Consider the following 16,668-nt stretch of genomic DNA (forward strand, 5'->3'; position numbering starts at 1 on the left):
AGCAGCTTTATTCCTAATAGCCAGAACCTGGAAACAACCCAGCTATCCATCAACGGAGTATTGAATGCAGAAATTTTGGTACATTTACACAATGGAATACTACTCAGCAATTAAAAAACAAGGAAATCTTGAAATTTGCAGGCAAATGGTGGGACCTAGAAAAGATTACCCTGAATGAGGTAGGCAAGAAGCAGAAAGGGACACATGGTATATGCTCACTTATAAGTGGGTATAAGACCTATAATATAGTATAAACATACTAAAATCTGTGTACCTAAAGAAGCTAAGCAAGAACAAGAGCCCTGGGTAAGATTTTCAATCCTCATTCAGAAAAGCAGTTGGGATGGAAATCAGAAGATGGAGAAAAATATGGAACAGGACTTGAGCCTACCACAGAGGGCCAATGAAAGACACTACCCAGCAGTGTATCAAAGCAGATGCTCAGGTTCATATCTAAACTTTGGGCAGGGTGCAGGAAATCTTATGAAAGAAGGGGAAATAGAAAAACCTGGAGGGGACAGGAGCTCAATAAGGACAGCAAAACAATAGCAACAACAAAACAAACAAACACACACACACAAAAAAACAATTGGGCACAGAGATCTTCTATGAGACTGATACTCCAACCAAGGACCATTCGTGGAGATAACCTAGAACCCCTGCACAGATTCAGTCCATGGCAGCTCATTATCTTAGTAGGTGTCCTAGAAAGGGGAACAGGGGCTTTCTCTGACATGAACTCAGTGCCTGGCTCTTTTTTCACCTCCCCTTAAGGATAGAGCAGTCTTACCAGGCCACAAGGAAGATAATGCAGCCAATCCTGATGAAACCTGATAGGCTAGAATCAGAAGGAAGGGTAGGAGGCCCTCCTCAATCAATGAAATGGGGAAGGGCATGGGGGAGAAGAGGGAAAAAGGGTGGGAATGAGACTGGACAAGGGAGGGGGACTATAGTTGAGATACAAAGTGAATAAACTGTAATTAATATAAAAATAAAGTTTTTTTTTTAAAATCTTGGTGAAATCGAGAAAGCAAAGGTGGTTTTTTTTTTGCCATCTTGTAGCCTATCTGGTCATTCCTTTGATAGTTTCTTTTTCTCTGTAGAAGCTTTAAGTTCTTGTATTCCACTCATTTTTGCTACTTGTACTATTGTTGTTGTATTCATAAATCTATTTCCTCTACCTATGTCATGAAGTATTTTCCCTGTACTCCTTTTGCAGTTTCAGGGGTTCAAGTTTAAGTGAATGTTTTCTTGATCTAAATTAATTCATTTTAAAGGTAAAATAGAACATGTATTATACCTATGATTCTCTGGCATTGATGAGCACAGTCAGTAAAGTATAAAGTTGAAGATCAAGAAATTCAAATCAGTAGTTCCTTTATGAACTGAAAATAAATCACAGTTCTGATTTGAAAATTGGGGAAATTATCCTATTTTCAATACTCTCAACAAGTGTTGGAAAGAATTTACTAAAAGGTTGGAAGACCTCTGTAAAGAAAACTTTAAGATAATGAAAAAATATATTACAGAAGACACCAGATGGTGAAATTACCTACCTCCCATGCTTTAAAAATGATAGGATTTATACTGCAACTTCCACCAAACTTCCAAGGACATTATAGAATTAGAAAAAGAATTCAAGAATTCTTCAGGAAACAGACAACACCCCATATACCTAAAATGAACCCAGACAAAACTTATACATTACTTGATTTTGACCCTGAGATTTCACCTTACACCCCTCTAAATGGCTAAGATCAAAAAATCAAGTGACAACACATACTGGAGACATTGTGGAGAAAGGGGAACCCTCCTCCATTGCTGGTGGGAATGTAAACTTGTACAATCACTTTGGAAATCAATCTGGTCACTTCTCAGACAATTAGGAATAGTGCTTCCTCAAGACCCAGCTATACTACTTCTAGTATAGCCAAAAGAGGCTCAAGTACACAACAAGGACATTTGCTCAACCATGTTTGTAGCAGCTTTATTTGTAATAGCCAGAATCTAGAAACAACCCAGATGTCCCTCAATGAAGGAATAGATACAGAAATTGTGGTACCTTTACACAATGGAATACTACTAAGCAATTAAAAACAAGGAAATCATGAAATTTTCAGGAAATGGTGGGATCTAAAAAAGATCACCCTGAGTGAGGTATCCCAGAAGCAGAAAGACACACACAGTCTTAAAAGTACTGTGCACCTGAAGAAGATAAACAAGAAAGAGGACCCAGGGTGAAATGATCAAGCCTCACTTAGAAAGACAATTGGGATGGACATTGGATGTAAGAGCATATAAGTAATAGGACAGGAGCTTACCACTGAGGGCCTCTAAAAGACTCTACCTAGCAGTGTATCAAAGCAGATGCTGAGACTCATAACCAAACCTTGGGCAGAGTGCAGGGAATCATATGAAAGAATGTGGAGTTAGTTAAACCTGGAGATGATAGTTGCTCCACAAAGACCAAATGTATCTGGGCACAGGAGTCTTTTCTCAGACTGATTCTCCAAGCAAGGACCATGTATAGATATAACCTAGAACCTCTGCTCAGATGTAGTCCATGGCAGCTCAGTATCCAAGTGGGTACCCTAGTAAGGAAAACAGGGAATGTCTCTGACATGAACTCAGTGGCCTGCCTGTTTGACAACCCCCTCCATCTAAGTCCCCTATCAGTAGACTTTGAAAGGGTCAGGAAGGAGATGAGGGTGGGACTGGGGAGGAAATGAACAAGAGGGCTACAGCTGGGATACAAAAATAAATAAACTGTAATTAATATAAAAATAAATGTTTGAAAAATAAATCTATAAAAATAGAAAATAACATAATATAGACCACAGTGATAGAGACCCTGACACTGACACAAAAACATGGTTGGAAGCTAATGACCTGATCAGAAATGCAAGAGATGAATCCACACAGCTATATATAGTTAACTTTTATTTTTTAATTTTTTAAATTTATGTATTAATTATACTTTATTCACTTTGTATCCTTCCTGTAGTTCCCTCCCTTCTCCCTTCCCAATCCCTCTCTCCCTCCGCCTTCTCTGCATATGCCCCTCCCTAAGTCCACTGGTAAGAGAGGTCTTCTTTTGCTTCTGATTATAGTCTGTTAGGTCTCATCAGTAGTAGCTGCATTGTCTTCCTTTGTGGCCTGGTAGAGCTGCTCCCACACAGTTAACTTTTGACAAAACTGTCAAAAGCATGCATTGAAAAAGTGGGTTACCTCCTTAATTAATAACGCTAAGTGGATAAATTAATCTTGCAAAAATTAGATTCTGATCTCCTACATTACTCAAAAATCAATTGAAATGGTAACTTGTTTTCTTCAGAAAAAAACTGTATGCACCTTGGTTAAATACTCTTTTAATTCAATGAAACCAATTTTTGTTTCATTCCAGTCAACAGTACTCCAAAGGCATGACTATCAACCATGTAATATTATTGAAATCTTATTAATGTTAAAGGATAAAGAGGACACAGAACATTGTTGGATACCTGCATTTTGCTTGAGACTAGGCTGTGAGCATTTCACTAACTTTGAATTAATGCTCAACTAAAAGGAGGCTTGATGGTGTTCAATCAGAGGATTGACCTCGTGCAGGAGCAAATTGATACCCTATGGCAAATTGCTCAACTTGGCTGTCAATGAAAGTATGCTGGACTTTGAGTTACTAGCATACAACATGAGAATTTTTCCTGTGCTGCAAATCTGTCTAAACAATTGTCTAGCTATATTTTAGGTAATTGGACTGGAGAATTCGATACTACGATGGAGCAGCTGAGACTGGCCATTGTCACAGTAAATTCTACCAGAGTGGACGCAGGACTAGCGACAGGATTATCATCATGGATTGCTGCAGCCATGAATCATCTGAAGGAATGGGCGGGCATGGGAGCGTTAGCAGGCCTTCTGGTGTTGGTCTCCTTGGTTTGCCTGTGGTATATATGCAAGATTAGAGTCTCAAAACAGCGTAATGCAGCCATGATCATTCAGGCCTTTACAGCCATTGAAGCAGGACATTCGCCCCAAGCATGTCCCAATTGGTACAAAGTCCCAATTTATTTCTAATATCAGAGATCAGACCTCTACTCTTGCCTGATGCGTCTAAAACAAAAAGGGGAACTGTAGAGAGCTGCATAATGCTGTGCCTTAAAAATGGAGCTAGTTTCCGCCTTCCACCTTCCCCATGGTGAGTGCTCTCTGTCACAAACAACTCCACATTTGGCTAAGGCTGAGGATCTGGCTTGCTTCCATGTATGTGGACCTATCTGCATTGCCCACATGGCACGCTGGGGTTGGCTACCCAGAGGCCATTTAAGCTGTGGGCTGGCTTTTCCCAGGGTCAGATGATTGTTCAAGGTTCCTGAATAAACTGCATTGAAAAAAAAAAGATATCTTGATAGACATCAGCATTTAAATTTATATAAAAGGAATCTGGAATGTAAATTTTCCAGAATCTGAATAATTTAGTATATATTAAGTTGCACTTTTGCACAATGTATAAAGTATCTGTAAACTGATTTCCAATAAAGTATATTATTTCTTGTATATAGGTACTATAAGATTGTTTATTGAATAGAAAAGCTCTGTCTCTTTGGGAACTCATTATTATAAAATCAAGGTGAATACCAAAGTGTACCTTTCAACATAATGAAAATAAGGCAATACAAGTACTAACTTTAATGATAAGCATTGAAATTTCAATGATATCTGGGCACTAAAGTTATGCATTATTATAATTGCTCTTCAATAAAAGTAATTGGAATTGTGTAGAGATGGATCATTCAATTAGGATAGTGGAATTAAGTCTTACTATCAAAGCACACCTTTGTAAGTGACTGATATCCCCTTGCTTCTTATATAACATCCCATCAGAGCAACTAATTATCTAATTTTCAATATGTCTGCTTAGATTATAACCCAGGCACTTTGAAACTCAATTGCAACTATATCCATTATTTCTGAGCATGTTTAATTGCACGGTAATAAGGTTTTTAAGCACACGTAGCTAAAAGGTAGAAGCTTTGAGGAAAATAAGGGATATTTATCTTAGAATCTTTAGCACTTTCTGCAAGAACTGTCTAACACATTTACTGACTTAATGCAACTTTAAAATACTTTTTCTTTCGTTGCTAGCATCGTATGGAGTAAATAGACGCACAGGTCCCATGATACTTTAGTCAGTGAAATACTAATATTAACACCGAGTGCTATGGAAGCATGCATTTCATTTCACACATTACACATTCTGAAGAAAAGAAAGAGCGAAGTGCAAGAGCAAATAGAATTTTATACATTAGAAACCATATGAGAGTCTATTTAAACTTGGGATAAAATTCTGTATTAATCAGTACTTGACTTACCTGTAAAATACATAACTACATCCAAATGCTAATTGCATTTAAATTTTATGTCACTGAAAGCATGCTTATGAGAACCGCTGTAAAACACAAAACACAGTAGCATGCAGAGGCAGGAAACATCACCCTCAAAAGCCTGCTTTGCCCACACAAGTTCCCACTCACACTCATGTGCATGTACCCACATGTAAACATATGCAACTATTCACACAGTGTGATACACACAGAGATTTGCTATTTGTTAACCAGTAATTGGCTTAAGAACACTGAAATTTAAAATACATTTTATGCAGGATGCCTTTATTTCAGTTCACCATTAAATAAATACGACATCTTCTTATAAGTAAACATTTGACTAGCCTATGGAGCTCTGAGGGTCTAAAGAGTTATTTGGGTACATATGCATTTATGCACAGAGATGTGTGTGTGTGTTGCAAAACATAGCAAGGTTACATTTTATCTGCTTATTTCATCTAGGAACTTGATTTATTAAAAGAGGAAATTTACTATTGCATTTAACGTAAACATGAGTTAGAGGAAACAAAAAATAGGGACCACATATATCAAATAGCAAGGTGATTTAGACTTTCAACAAATTTTCAGTTGAACAATACTGTAAATAACCATACATAGGCATTTTTTTTCAAATATTTTTAAAATGGTGGTTCATAAGAATTTCCCTCCTAATTATGTGGTAATATCTTGAAACTGAAATAATTTGACTGTCACATAATTTATATTATTACATTGATAGTATATTACCTCAATGATGTTTGTTTATAGTGCTTTTTTTAACTTCATTGATAAAATTTTTCACTCAGTTCTATAAATAATATGCATAAAGTATGTGGATGCAGAATGCTTTTATGTGCACCTGTCCTTAACTTATATCACTCTCTTTAAATATAGGTGCTACACGTTTTCATTTGGGGAAATGAGAGGTCAGAATTCTTCAGGTCTGTATCTGGCAGTGAACTTGAATTCTCTCTTAGGAAAAGGGAGGAGGTTTGCCTAAACAAGTCTTTTTTATATACATGATAATAAAAATCCTTCAGAATAATCTAGTCTCAATGAAAGGATGTTTAAGTCCTAATCTTCTAAATGTTGTGTAGTTCATTATATAGGATGATTTGAGACAGACTTGATCTAAAACGATAAACCTGGTAAAGAATTCTTTTAACAAATAAAACCAATATGCTAGGCTTGAGAATCTTTCTTTCGAATGGTTGGGCAGGATAGTCCAAGGGACTTTCTAAACAAACATAGTACTGATGCAGCAGTGGCACTTGGTTGGCACTTGGAGACTGAAGGTAAGCCCCTATGCTAAAGAAACTGCATACTTAGGACACAGCATTCCAATAATTACAGTTATGCATGGCATGAAAACCTCTTTCCTGCAGTGTTTCTTCCAATGTACCAGAAAACAATGTGTGAACTGTCAAAAAGTGTCCTACCTAGCTCCAAAATTATGAACCACAACAACGACCAGTACTGCAAGAGACCCAGAACAATACAGAAAGTGGCATCCTTTTGTTGGTGGTTTCTAATTAGACCAGCTGAACCTCAGTCAACATGACGTAAATCACGCCTGGTGCTAGTAACATAGCCAGCTTCCCAGGACTAGTAAAGTCATGGACGTTAAAAAAAAAAAAAAAAGAAAAAGAAAGAAAGAAAGGAAAAAAAAAGTGTTACCACCTATTTGCTAGTCCAGTATAGCTCCTTATTACATTCTTGATCTTATCCTTATAGTCATAGAAAGGCACAGGTGACCTCCCCATCATTCAGGTTTTTTTTTTTTTCTTTACAGCAAATAAGAACAATCACAGTAACCATATGCAGACACGACACATAAATCACCAGATCATAGGAACCACAGCTGCATTGAATACACCCACAATTATACAAGAATTATATGTGTGTGTTTTTGGCTCAGGTAACATTTCATTAGAGGGGGCAAAAAAAAAAAAAAAACATTAGAGATTGTGTATCAGGAAGTTTGATTTGAAAGACTCTCCTAGAAATAACTGCTTAGAGAAAAAAAAATCCAGTATGAAATGAGAAAATTTCATTAGTTTCCACTCTTAGACAACAACAGCAGCAGCAACAACAACAAAACAAACTATAGGGAGCTAATCACCAATGGTAGAAGGAGAATTTGCCTCTCTCAGGAATAAGCCCTCTTAGTTAGTTAACCAAACAAAGTTGTCAAACACAAAAACAACACACACACACACATGCCCATACACAGACACACACTTACACAGAGAGCAGGCAAGAGAGTGAGAGCAAGGAATTCATAAACTTGTGCATACATATTCAGACACATACATAGGTCTTTAGTAATAATAACAGCAACAACAACAACAATAATAATAATAATAATAGAGGCTATCAATTTATGATTAAGGAAAAAGTAAGGAAGGAGTTGGGATACGGCATCGGGAAGTTATTGGTAGGAAAAATAGAAGAGAAAAATTATGTAATTCTAATTTAAATATGTGTGTTAAACAATTAGATAAATTGATTTCTTATGGCTTATGCAATGTAATGTGTTAAAGGAGACATTTATGAGCAGACACATCATCCTTGGTCACAGATACAAGACTTTCCAAGAAGATTCCATGTTAACTGAGTCAGAGTTCACGCACAAAATTCTTATGTTAACTAAGTACACAGTAACTAACTTAGTATACAGAACTAAGTCAAAGTTCCATGTTAACTGAATTAGAGTACGTCCATGAGGGCTCTATGTTAACTGAGTCAAAATGCATCCATGAGGGTTCTATGATAACTCAGTCAGAGTGCATCCATGAAATTTTCATTTTAACTGAGTCAAAGCACATCTATGGAGATTCCATGTTAACTGACTCAGAGTGCATCTTGTTTGATCACAAAGGACCCGGAGCCTTGAGAGCCTCCTGCTCCTCTTCTTTCTCTTGCAATCTAGTTTGAAATTCTTTAAAATTTAGTAAATCCTGAGACTTGCATGTCATTAACCAGTTGGAAAAAAAAGTTGCATATTTCCCTTGTTTTACTGGGAAGACGTTTCTTAGCTAGGATATTAGTTTTTGATGTAGGGTGATACAACACAGGCTACTGAGTCCTGTTCATTCAAATGCTGGGATGATACAACATCAATATTTACCAAAATGAAAGGAATAAAAAGAGAATTCACATATTTATCTGTATAAGAAAAGACATTTAATGGTTTCGGTAATTATCCTAATTTATTTAGTTAATACATTAGAGAGCTGAAAGTGTTTTTAATTCAGAAAAGTAAATTGAAATGAGAAGACATAGAAGTACTTCAGCATAGTGCATTTCATATATTATACACAAATATACACATAATCTTCATGTATGTGTACCAGAGAATATATTTTCAACTAAATTCTGATAAACCACTAGATATTCTACTCAATTTTCTACTATAATAGAAAATTATAAGTAATTTTTAAATCAAAATATATTTGGAAATATTATTCAATTAATATAATAGTCAATATATCTATTCAAATGTCTATGTGTTATATGTTGTAGTAATAGTCAATGACAAAATATAATGAGTATATAAAATGGAAATAAAGTTATTTTTATGTTTAAAATGCTTTAGGGAAATAACTATAATTTTAAAGGTATTAAATGTCTTTATCTTATTAGAAAGCATAACTAGAAAAGAGAATCATTTTGTTTTATTGACGGAAGAACTTACACAGCAGTGTACATAAATGCACTTACCTGTTTTAGGATCTACAGAGAAATAAGGTTGTCCTTGCAGTATACTGTAAACAACTCGAGCGCTGTTTCCATAAGTGGGGTCATCTGCATCTGTAGCTGTCACCTGTAGAACAGAGGTACCTGTACATTCAGGAAAACAAATTTTAGTGTGTGGTGGCATTTATTACATGACTCATTTGAACACAGTAAAAGAGTTTGACTAAATTTCCATGCAGTGCTAAAATGACCATATCCTATAAAATGTAATTCTCCTTTTAAGGTTTATTTTCATTTTTATTTTACCTATGTGTATGTGTGTCTATATGTGGGTATATTCATGTGTAAATGAAGGTGCACACAAAGCAAGAAGATGGCATTGAATATCTGGGAACGGGAGAGGCAGTTTTAAGCAACAGAACATGGGCATTGGAAATTAACCTCAGTTCATCTGGGAAGGTAGCCAATGCTCGGAAAAACTGAGGCAGCTATCCAGCCTCCTGAAAACTACTTACGTTTGTGTAGAAGATATGTTGTTTATCTTCTCTCCATACTATCAATAACTCTAAGTGGAACATAGGTAGGTTCGATATTTCCAGAAAAGGTATAACTTACAAATTATCAGTATAGAACTAGAAAAAATTCAAGGAAAGCACTTGCTAGATGTTGTATTATGATTCCTTATATTGCAAAATACTTGAGAAAGTTTTTTGATATGTTTATAACCACAATGGGGTTTTACTGAAGCCCATTAATAGAGTAATATTTCTTTGCTAAGTCAAGAAGAGTAAAATGATGCTGCATAGTTCATGCTTTAATGCCAAGATGAAATAGCATCTGATTAATTGAGAAGATGGACAATGATATTATCATTGACACTAAACTACCTGTATATATATATATATATATACATATATATATATGTGTGTGTGTATTATACACAATTTGTGTACACACACACATATATGTATATATAAACCACACACACATGCATTTATTTATAAATATATATGTATGTATATACACAAGGCTATTTATACATACTACTACTGGACTACTGAGTCTCAAATTACTATCCGTCATTCAAAATGCAATTGTTTTGTACCTTCTCTACAGTATATATATAATTGTCTTTCTAAAAAAGTACTATAGTGAGTTTTCTAGTAGAAAGCACTTTAAAATAATTAATAAACATTAACACGTGTATTTGTGGTTCTAAAACTGTAGACGTATCATCCTGGTTTCTTTTTCCTTATATTCTTTTATTGAGAATCACTTGCATCACTAAGTACAGATACTTCACACAGAAATTGTGCTTAAATGAAAATTATTCCCAAGTATATGACAACTACTTATTAAGGGTTATTAAACTTTATGATTAGGGAGTAAATACTACAATGTGAAATTAACTTTACAAATTACTCAGTGATGAATAATTTACCACTTGAAAAATAGTATTAAATACGTCAAACTGTGTATCACACAAAGTATCCCCACAACCAAAAGTACCTTTATGGAATTTTGTATTAATTCTGGCTTTTGAATATACAAGTGGAATAATTTTCTGTTTTAAATTTCATGACGATTTATTAACATGCTGAAATCCAGACACACCTTTAAGCAAAACTTATTGTAGGTATTTAGCCGATCACAGAAATCATAAGAGAATTAGTAAAGTTCACTTGAAATTCTTTAAGACATAAGTGCTTATGAATGTCTAATAACATAGTAATATCACAAAATTCGTTTCTTCAAATGGAATCTGAGAAACAAATAGAAGATGAAGACTGTGTTATGTCCACAAGTGATCCTGGCAGGGGTTCAGTGAAACAGGCAATTCACACACTGATGTGGGAAATATGCGAATGTGGCTGCCTCTCCTACAACTAAATTCACAAATATAGTATGGTCTTCATGCCAAGCAGATAATTACATTATTAAAAAACTGTAAATATTTATAGAACAATTGTTTGTCATAGTCTTACAGTAGAAATAGCCCATATATCTTTTAATGGGACAATCATTAAAGTATAGCACACTATATCAGGCTATTTAATGAAGAAAATAATGAATTGGCTTCCCATACATCCATTGGCTTGAATAGATCTAAGTTTAAAAGGTAAATGTCACAAATTTTATGCTGGATCCTTCCAGTCATGTGATTTTGAAGTATCAGAAATGTAGTAATATAAAATCTGAAGACAGGGACAGTTGGAAGCAGGTTTTTCTTATACGAATGGAAAACTGTACAATGTTGAAGTTGTTAAATATTTTGGTAATCATGATTCAGTGCGTGACTTATTTGCAACCACCAAATCAACAACAAATACCTGGGAGCAAATATACGGTGAAGGAGAATGAGGGATGAGTCAGTAGAAATTGTGTGAGAACACTGGACATATTAAGTGTGCTTGTAAGTAATACAGCCCTGAAAACTATGGTCTCTTATTTGTAGTTTCTGCCAGTGTGAGACAAAACACTTCTGTTAAGTAATTCACCTACTTTACACTTAATGCATGGCATTAGAGTTTCTGGTGAATAAATGGTAACTGTCCTTGTTATTGACAGTTAACCGAGAAAAAAAAGACTGAATAATTGCTTATGATTATTGATACGTAATTTATTCGTGAGTGAGGTAAGATGAAAAATCATTGTTATATGTTGATTAAATTTGGTACAAATTAATATTTTTGGAGAATCAGATATTCTTATTGTTCTACTTGTTGACATTTAAGAAGAAATTGATGAATGAGTTATATTTGTCATTTTAATAGATAACCTTATTTAAAATTCATATAAAAAAAGCCAACATTTATTTTTGCCTGTCCCTTTTCATTTTGATTGTATGTGTTCCATGTTCGTGCCAGAAGCACATGAGTGAGGTGAGTTTATGTGTCTAATCGGTTTGTCCCTCAGCACATCTGCCTTTCAATAGTGATCCTCTCACACTGGACTGTGCAATTCCTTCATTCGACGTTTGCTGGTAAAGTGTGTCCATGGTGAAAAGGAGAAAATTTCCAAGTTACCAAATGAAGATTTATAAAATCAGGTCTAAAACTGTATAAATCTTTTCAGAATACTGAATCTAATAATCTCTGAAAATTGTTTTGTTTTGATTAAAACACATTAGGCCTACTTCACATTCCTTGCCTAACTGCCTTTTCCTTAGAGAGATCTCGCCTACATGTGTAAAAATATTTTCTGTCTGTAAAGTATTTCTATTGAAAACAGCAGCTCTGGGGACATTATATTCTGAAGTCCACAAGCCCTTTCTCACATAGTGAGTCTTTGCTCTGGCACACACTCGCTGCAGTCAGTCGTCTGAGGATTAGTTCCTCTCAGCTGATGCTTTATATGAATCTGAAAATATTTAAATACATGAAAAAAGCTTTCCAAATATCTTCTTTACAATAAAACTTAAGTCCTCTTTTTTCCTCTGGGGAATTGACTGTGTCACTCCCTTCACTTGGCTTCTCTTTGTTCTGATGCTTTTTAAATAGCACACATGTTATCGAGTTGCATATCAATGAGAAGCGACTGAGTGGACTTCTTTGAAAGTCCCTAAAGACCAATTTGGCATATTTAATAAGGCATTTTGATACTAAGCAAATACTCTTATAACTGCCAATTGCTATGCATAACTTGTCAGAGTTCACAACTCTGTTAAAATCCCAGGAGAATTGAAGCTGAACAAAAACTTTGGATAAAAATGTGCTGAAGATTTACGCAGGCTGAAAGAACTTCTCTGAAGGAAGCTTTTAAGGCTTACTCCTCAGAAGACTTCTCCAAGCTTTCTGGAAAAGAAAGACTTACTAAGACTCAGCATAAATTTTGTGCTACACAGGAAGACTAGAATTCCACCAACAGACTAGTAACAGTGGGCTTTAGTTGTTGTTATGTTCTATAACACTTTGTTCATACAACATCTAAAATGTTTTTAAAAAAACGTGTCTAAGATATCACTTATGAAACATCAATGCTGACAGAAAAAAAAAATCACTGTTTTAGGATGAGGCACAATGTTTCAGATTTCTTGCTTGCTGCAAAGCTTGATGACCTAGAACTTCCTGTAATCATACATGATGGAAAGAGAGAATCAAATCCTGTAAAATGTCCTTTGATTTCCTTATAATGCTCATGTGCATATGTATGTGAAACACACACACACACATACACATCCAACCTTTATTTTTATTTTTTTCTTCCTGTTTGCTTAATTAATGACAACTTGTTACATACTTACTGGACTAGCCAATGTGAAATTGTCAATTTTTCATTAGGCAAATAAGTTTTATATGCTCTTCTTTAGGTGAAAAAAAGTAGTCAATGACATGATATAATTGTTAATATAAGCCACTTAATTTACTAATTCAATAAATATATTGAGAATGTTGTATCTAAGGATATGTACACATATATGATTTTGAGATTTGAAAAGGCCATACAATTCAAACACATCAATCTCTTCTCAAAAGCATCTGTAAATTCAATTGCCCTACCCCATCATAATTTCTTTTTTCCTTAAATTGTTCCAAACTTTCCAGTTTCTTTTATATATCCCTTGTTGAAAACATCAATCCCACTTCATGTACGTCTATCTAAATTGAAGTATCTTTATTATCTAACTCTAAAGAGATAACAGTTTATATTTCCACATATGAACCCCTGAGTAGAAAATCAAGAGGAGGTATTTGTTGTCTATATGTCTCAGTACTTCTTGTTCTTCCAGAGGGCCAGGGTTCAATTCCCAGTACTCATCTCGGGAAACACACAACCTCCAATAACTGTAGATCCAGAGGGATCTGATGACTCTGGCCTTGCCTCTCTGAATACCTGCAATCACATGCACAACCTACACACAGATACATACATGTACACATACTTAAAAATAATAAATTTGAATCTTAAAGAAGTTAATGACATGGTATGACAAATTGGCAGCATTGACTTTTCCTGCAGCTTTGTACAATGTGTATGATAATCTTCTTCCTATGTAGTGAATTATTATAGTAAAAGTAACTGGGTTCATGATTCTATAACTACCATTTTCCTGTGTTGAAAGATACTTTGATTTGTTGGTCCTTGACTTTCTTCCCAAGAATGTAACTCTTGTCATGGTGTCCATTGGCACTCCTGACCAACTGAAAAGAGCAAAATTGTAATGCAAGAGGATGTCCCCACACGTACTCGCCGATTCTTTCTTCATTCCCATTTCCTCTATTTTCTCATGAATGGCATTTCTAGCAGTCCAGTAATTTTTCAATGGTTATGTTTTCTTCTCAGTAATCTTTTTCAGATTTTTATTCTCTAGCACCCATCTCTGGGACTTATATTTTAGCACAGCTTCTAAACCCACAGAGAGAGATGAAGAAATTATCTTCCTGGATAATCAGAATAAGTCCATTCTGACCTCACCATTCTACAGTTTCCTAAGTTTGTTTTTGATTCACTGTGTTATATAACTCAAACTTTTAATAAATGTATTTTTCTTGTTGAACATTGATTGATGTAAAAGGTATTAGTCTATCTCTCCCTAAATTTCATCAACTCCACAATAATATACTGAGAAATTTAACACACATACACACACACACACACACATATACACACATGTACTGAATTTTTTGCATATACATACCATTTATTCAATGTATTATGTATTGTTTGGTGACCTGCTCAGTATATGCAAGAAAAATAATTGAACTTCATGAAGGATATTTCATGATATCAAGATAAAACATTCCCACATGTACTTGAAGTCTCGTCCCAGGAGGGCCTGCAGAAACTGATACTCTATCAAGGACCATGCATGGAGAGGACACAGACACCTGGCTCAGACGTAGCCCAGGGGACGCACCACATGAGATCCCTAATAAGGCAAGCAGGGGCAGTCACAAGCCTGAACTTGATTGCCTGCTGTTTGATCAATTTCCCCAGGTGAGGTGGCCTTGCTAGGCCACACAGAAAGAGGATCCAGACAGTCCTGATAAGATCTGGTAGCCTAGGATCAGATAGTAGGGGCGGAGGACCTATCATATCAGTGGTCTAGGGGAAGGGTATAAGGGGAAAAGAGGGAGGTGGTTACAGCCAGAATACAAAGTGAACAAATTGTAATAAATAATAATAGTAATGTTAACAATTAATAATAATGAAAAAAGATAATTAAAATAATAAGTAAACAAATAGATAAATAAGTAAATACTTCCTTAAAATGCTCATCACCTACTACCATTTTCTGGAAACCTTAAATACTTTAGAAATAACTTTAAGGTAATGTTTTTAGGAAAATAATAAAGGCAGATAAATAAGTGAAATGTCAAAAATAATGCATTGCTTATTCAGTGAGTAATTTGTAGCAAACTAAAACGACTCTGAGAATCTATCTTTCACCCATCAGAATGGCTAAGATTAAAAGTGACAGCCCATAGTGGTGAGGATATGGAGTAAGGGGAACACTTTTTCACTGCTGGTGGGAGTGCAAACTTGTACAAACATTTTGAAAAATCTCTTGTTTCTCAGAAAATTTGGAATAGTTATACCTCAAGACTCAGCTATATCATTCCTGGACATATAGGCGAAAGCTGCTTCACCAAATCACAAAGGCATTTGCTCAACTATGTTCATAGCAGCTTTATTTATAATAGCTAGAGACTGTAAACAATCTACATGCTCTTCAATTGGAAAATGGATAATGAATATGTGTTGTATGTCTACTATGGAATACTACTCAGCTATTTAAAACAAGGGCATCATGAAAATTGCAGGCAAATGAATGGAACTAGATAAACTGATATTATATAAAAAAAAAAGTTGCTCTGCAGGCCACTATGGGAGAAAGTTCCTCAATGTTATTGTTCATTGGTCAGTGAATGCAGCATTACCCTGAATGCAACATTGCCTTGAATACCCACCAAACCATTATGATATTAGCCAAATGCTTTTTCATAGAATTTTAGGTCCACTCCACTAGAAAAAAAATGCAGACTTTGTAGTTAAACTGGTCAATAACCCATTTCTCCAGAGCTCACAAGCCCTAGAAGACAACCTTTTACTTCTGTCTTGACAAATCAATGTGTTGGCAAACAATTCTCTCAGTGTTTATGCTTCTACTTATATGTTAGTGCTGCTTTCAGCCTTAGCCTGATAATTTGCTTCTGCAGTGGGAGCAATCATATTTCACTCTAACTTTAACCCTTAGATTATCTCTATAAACAATTGTGCCACTGTAATGCATACTATATTGATATTCTTTTATACAATAATGAATTAATTTTCTAGGGTTAAATTTGAGAGAATGAATGCACAAAAGACAATGGCAAGGCAGTATGTCCGTATATAATACAGAACCACAATGGGCTGTAATTAGTACAGATTTCTGATTTATTATCTCTCATCATCTATAGAGCCAAAAACATAAACCAGATCCACCTGTAATTCAGACTCAGGAGAGTTCAGATAATCATTATTAACTTTGTTCTGGGATACAAGGAATAATAGTCCCGACAATGGCCCATGAACGATTAATGGTTGATTAATAGCTGACAATTTTTTTGTTTTTAATCCTTATTTCCAATTAGATCCAAGCAAA

General features: G+C 35.1%; 1 protein-coding gene across 5 annotated transcripts in view; it reads right to left on the reverse strand.

Moving 5' to 3' along the window:
* Nucleotides 1-16,668, reverse strand: part of Cdh18 (cadherin 18) — a 1,064,923-nt gene that overhangs the window by 236,725 nt on the left and 811,530 nt on the right. For all 5 annotated transcript variants that reach the window (XM_060380420.1, XM_060380419.1, XM_060380418.1 and 2 more), the window contains one exon: nucleotides 9,105-9,224. In XM_060380420.1, coding sequence (XP_060236403.1) covers nucleotides 9,105-9,224 — 120 coding nt within the window. The remainder of the gene's footprint in view (nucleotides 1-9,104; nucleotides 9,225-16,668) is intronic.

This window comes from Meriones unguiculatus, chromosome 3 (assembly GCF_030254825.1).
Source record: "Meriones unguiculatus strain TT.TT164.6M chromosome 3, Bangor_MerUng_6.1, whole genome shotgun sequence".
NCBI lineage: Eukaryota > Metazoa > Chordata > Mammalia > Rodentia > Muridae > Meriones > Meriones unguiculatus.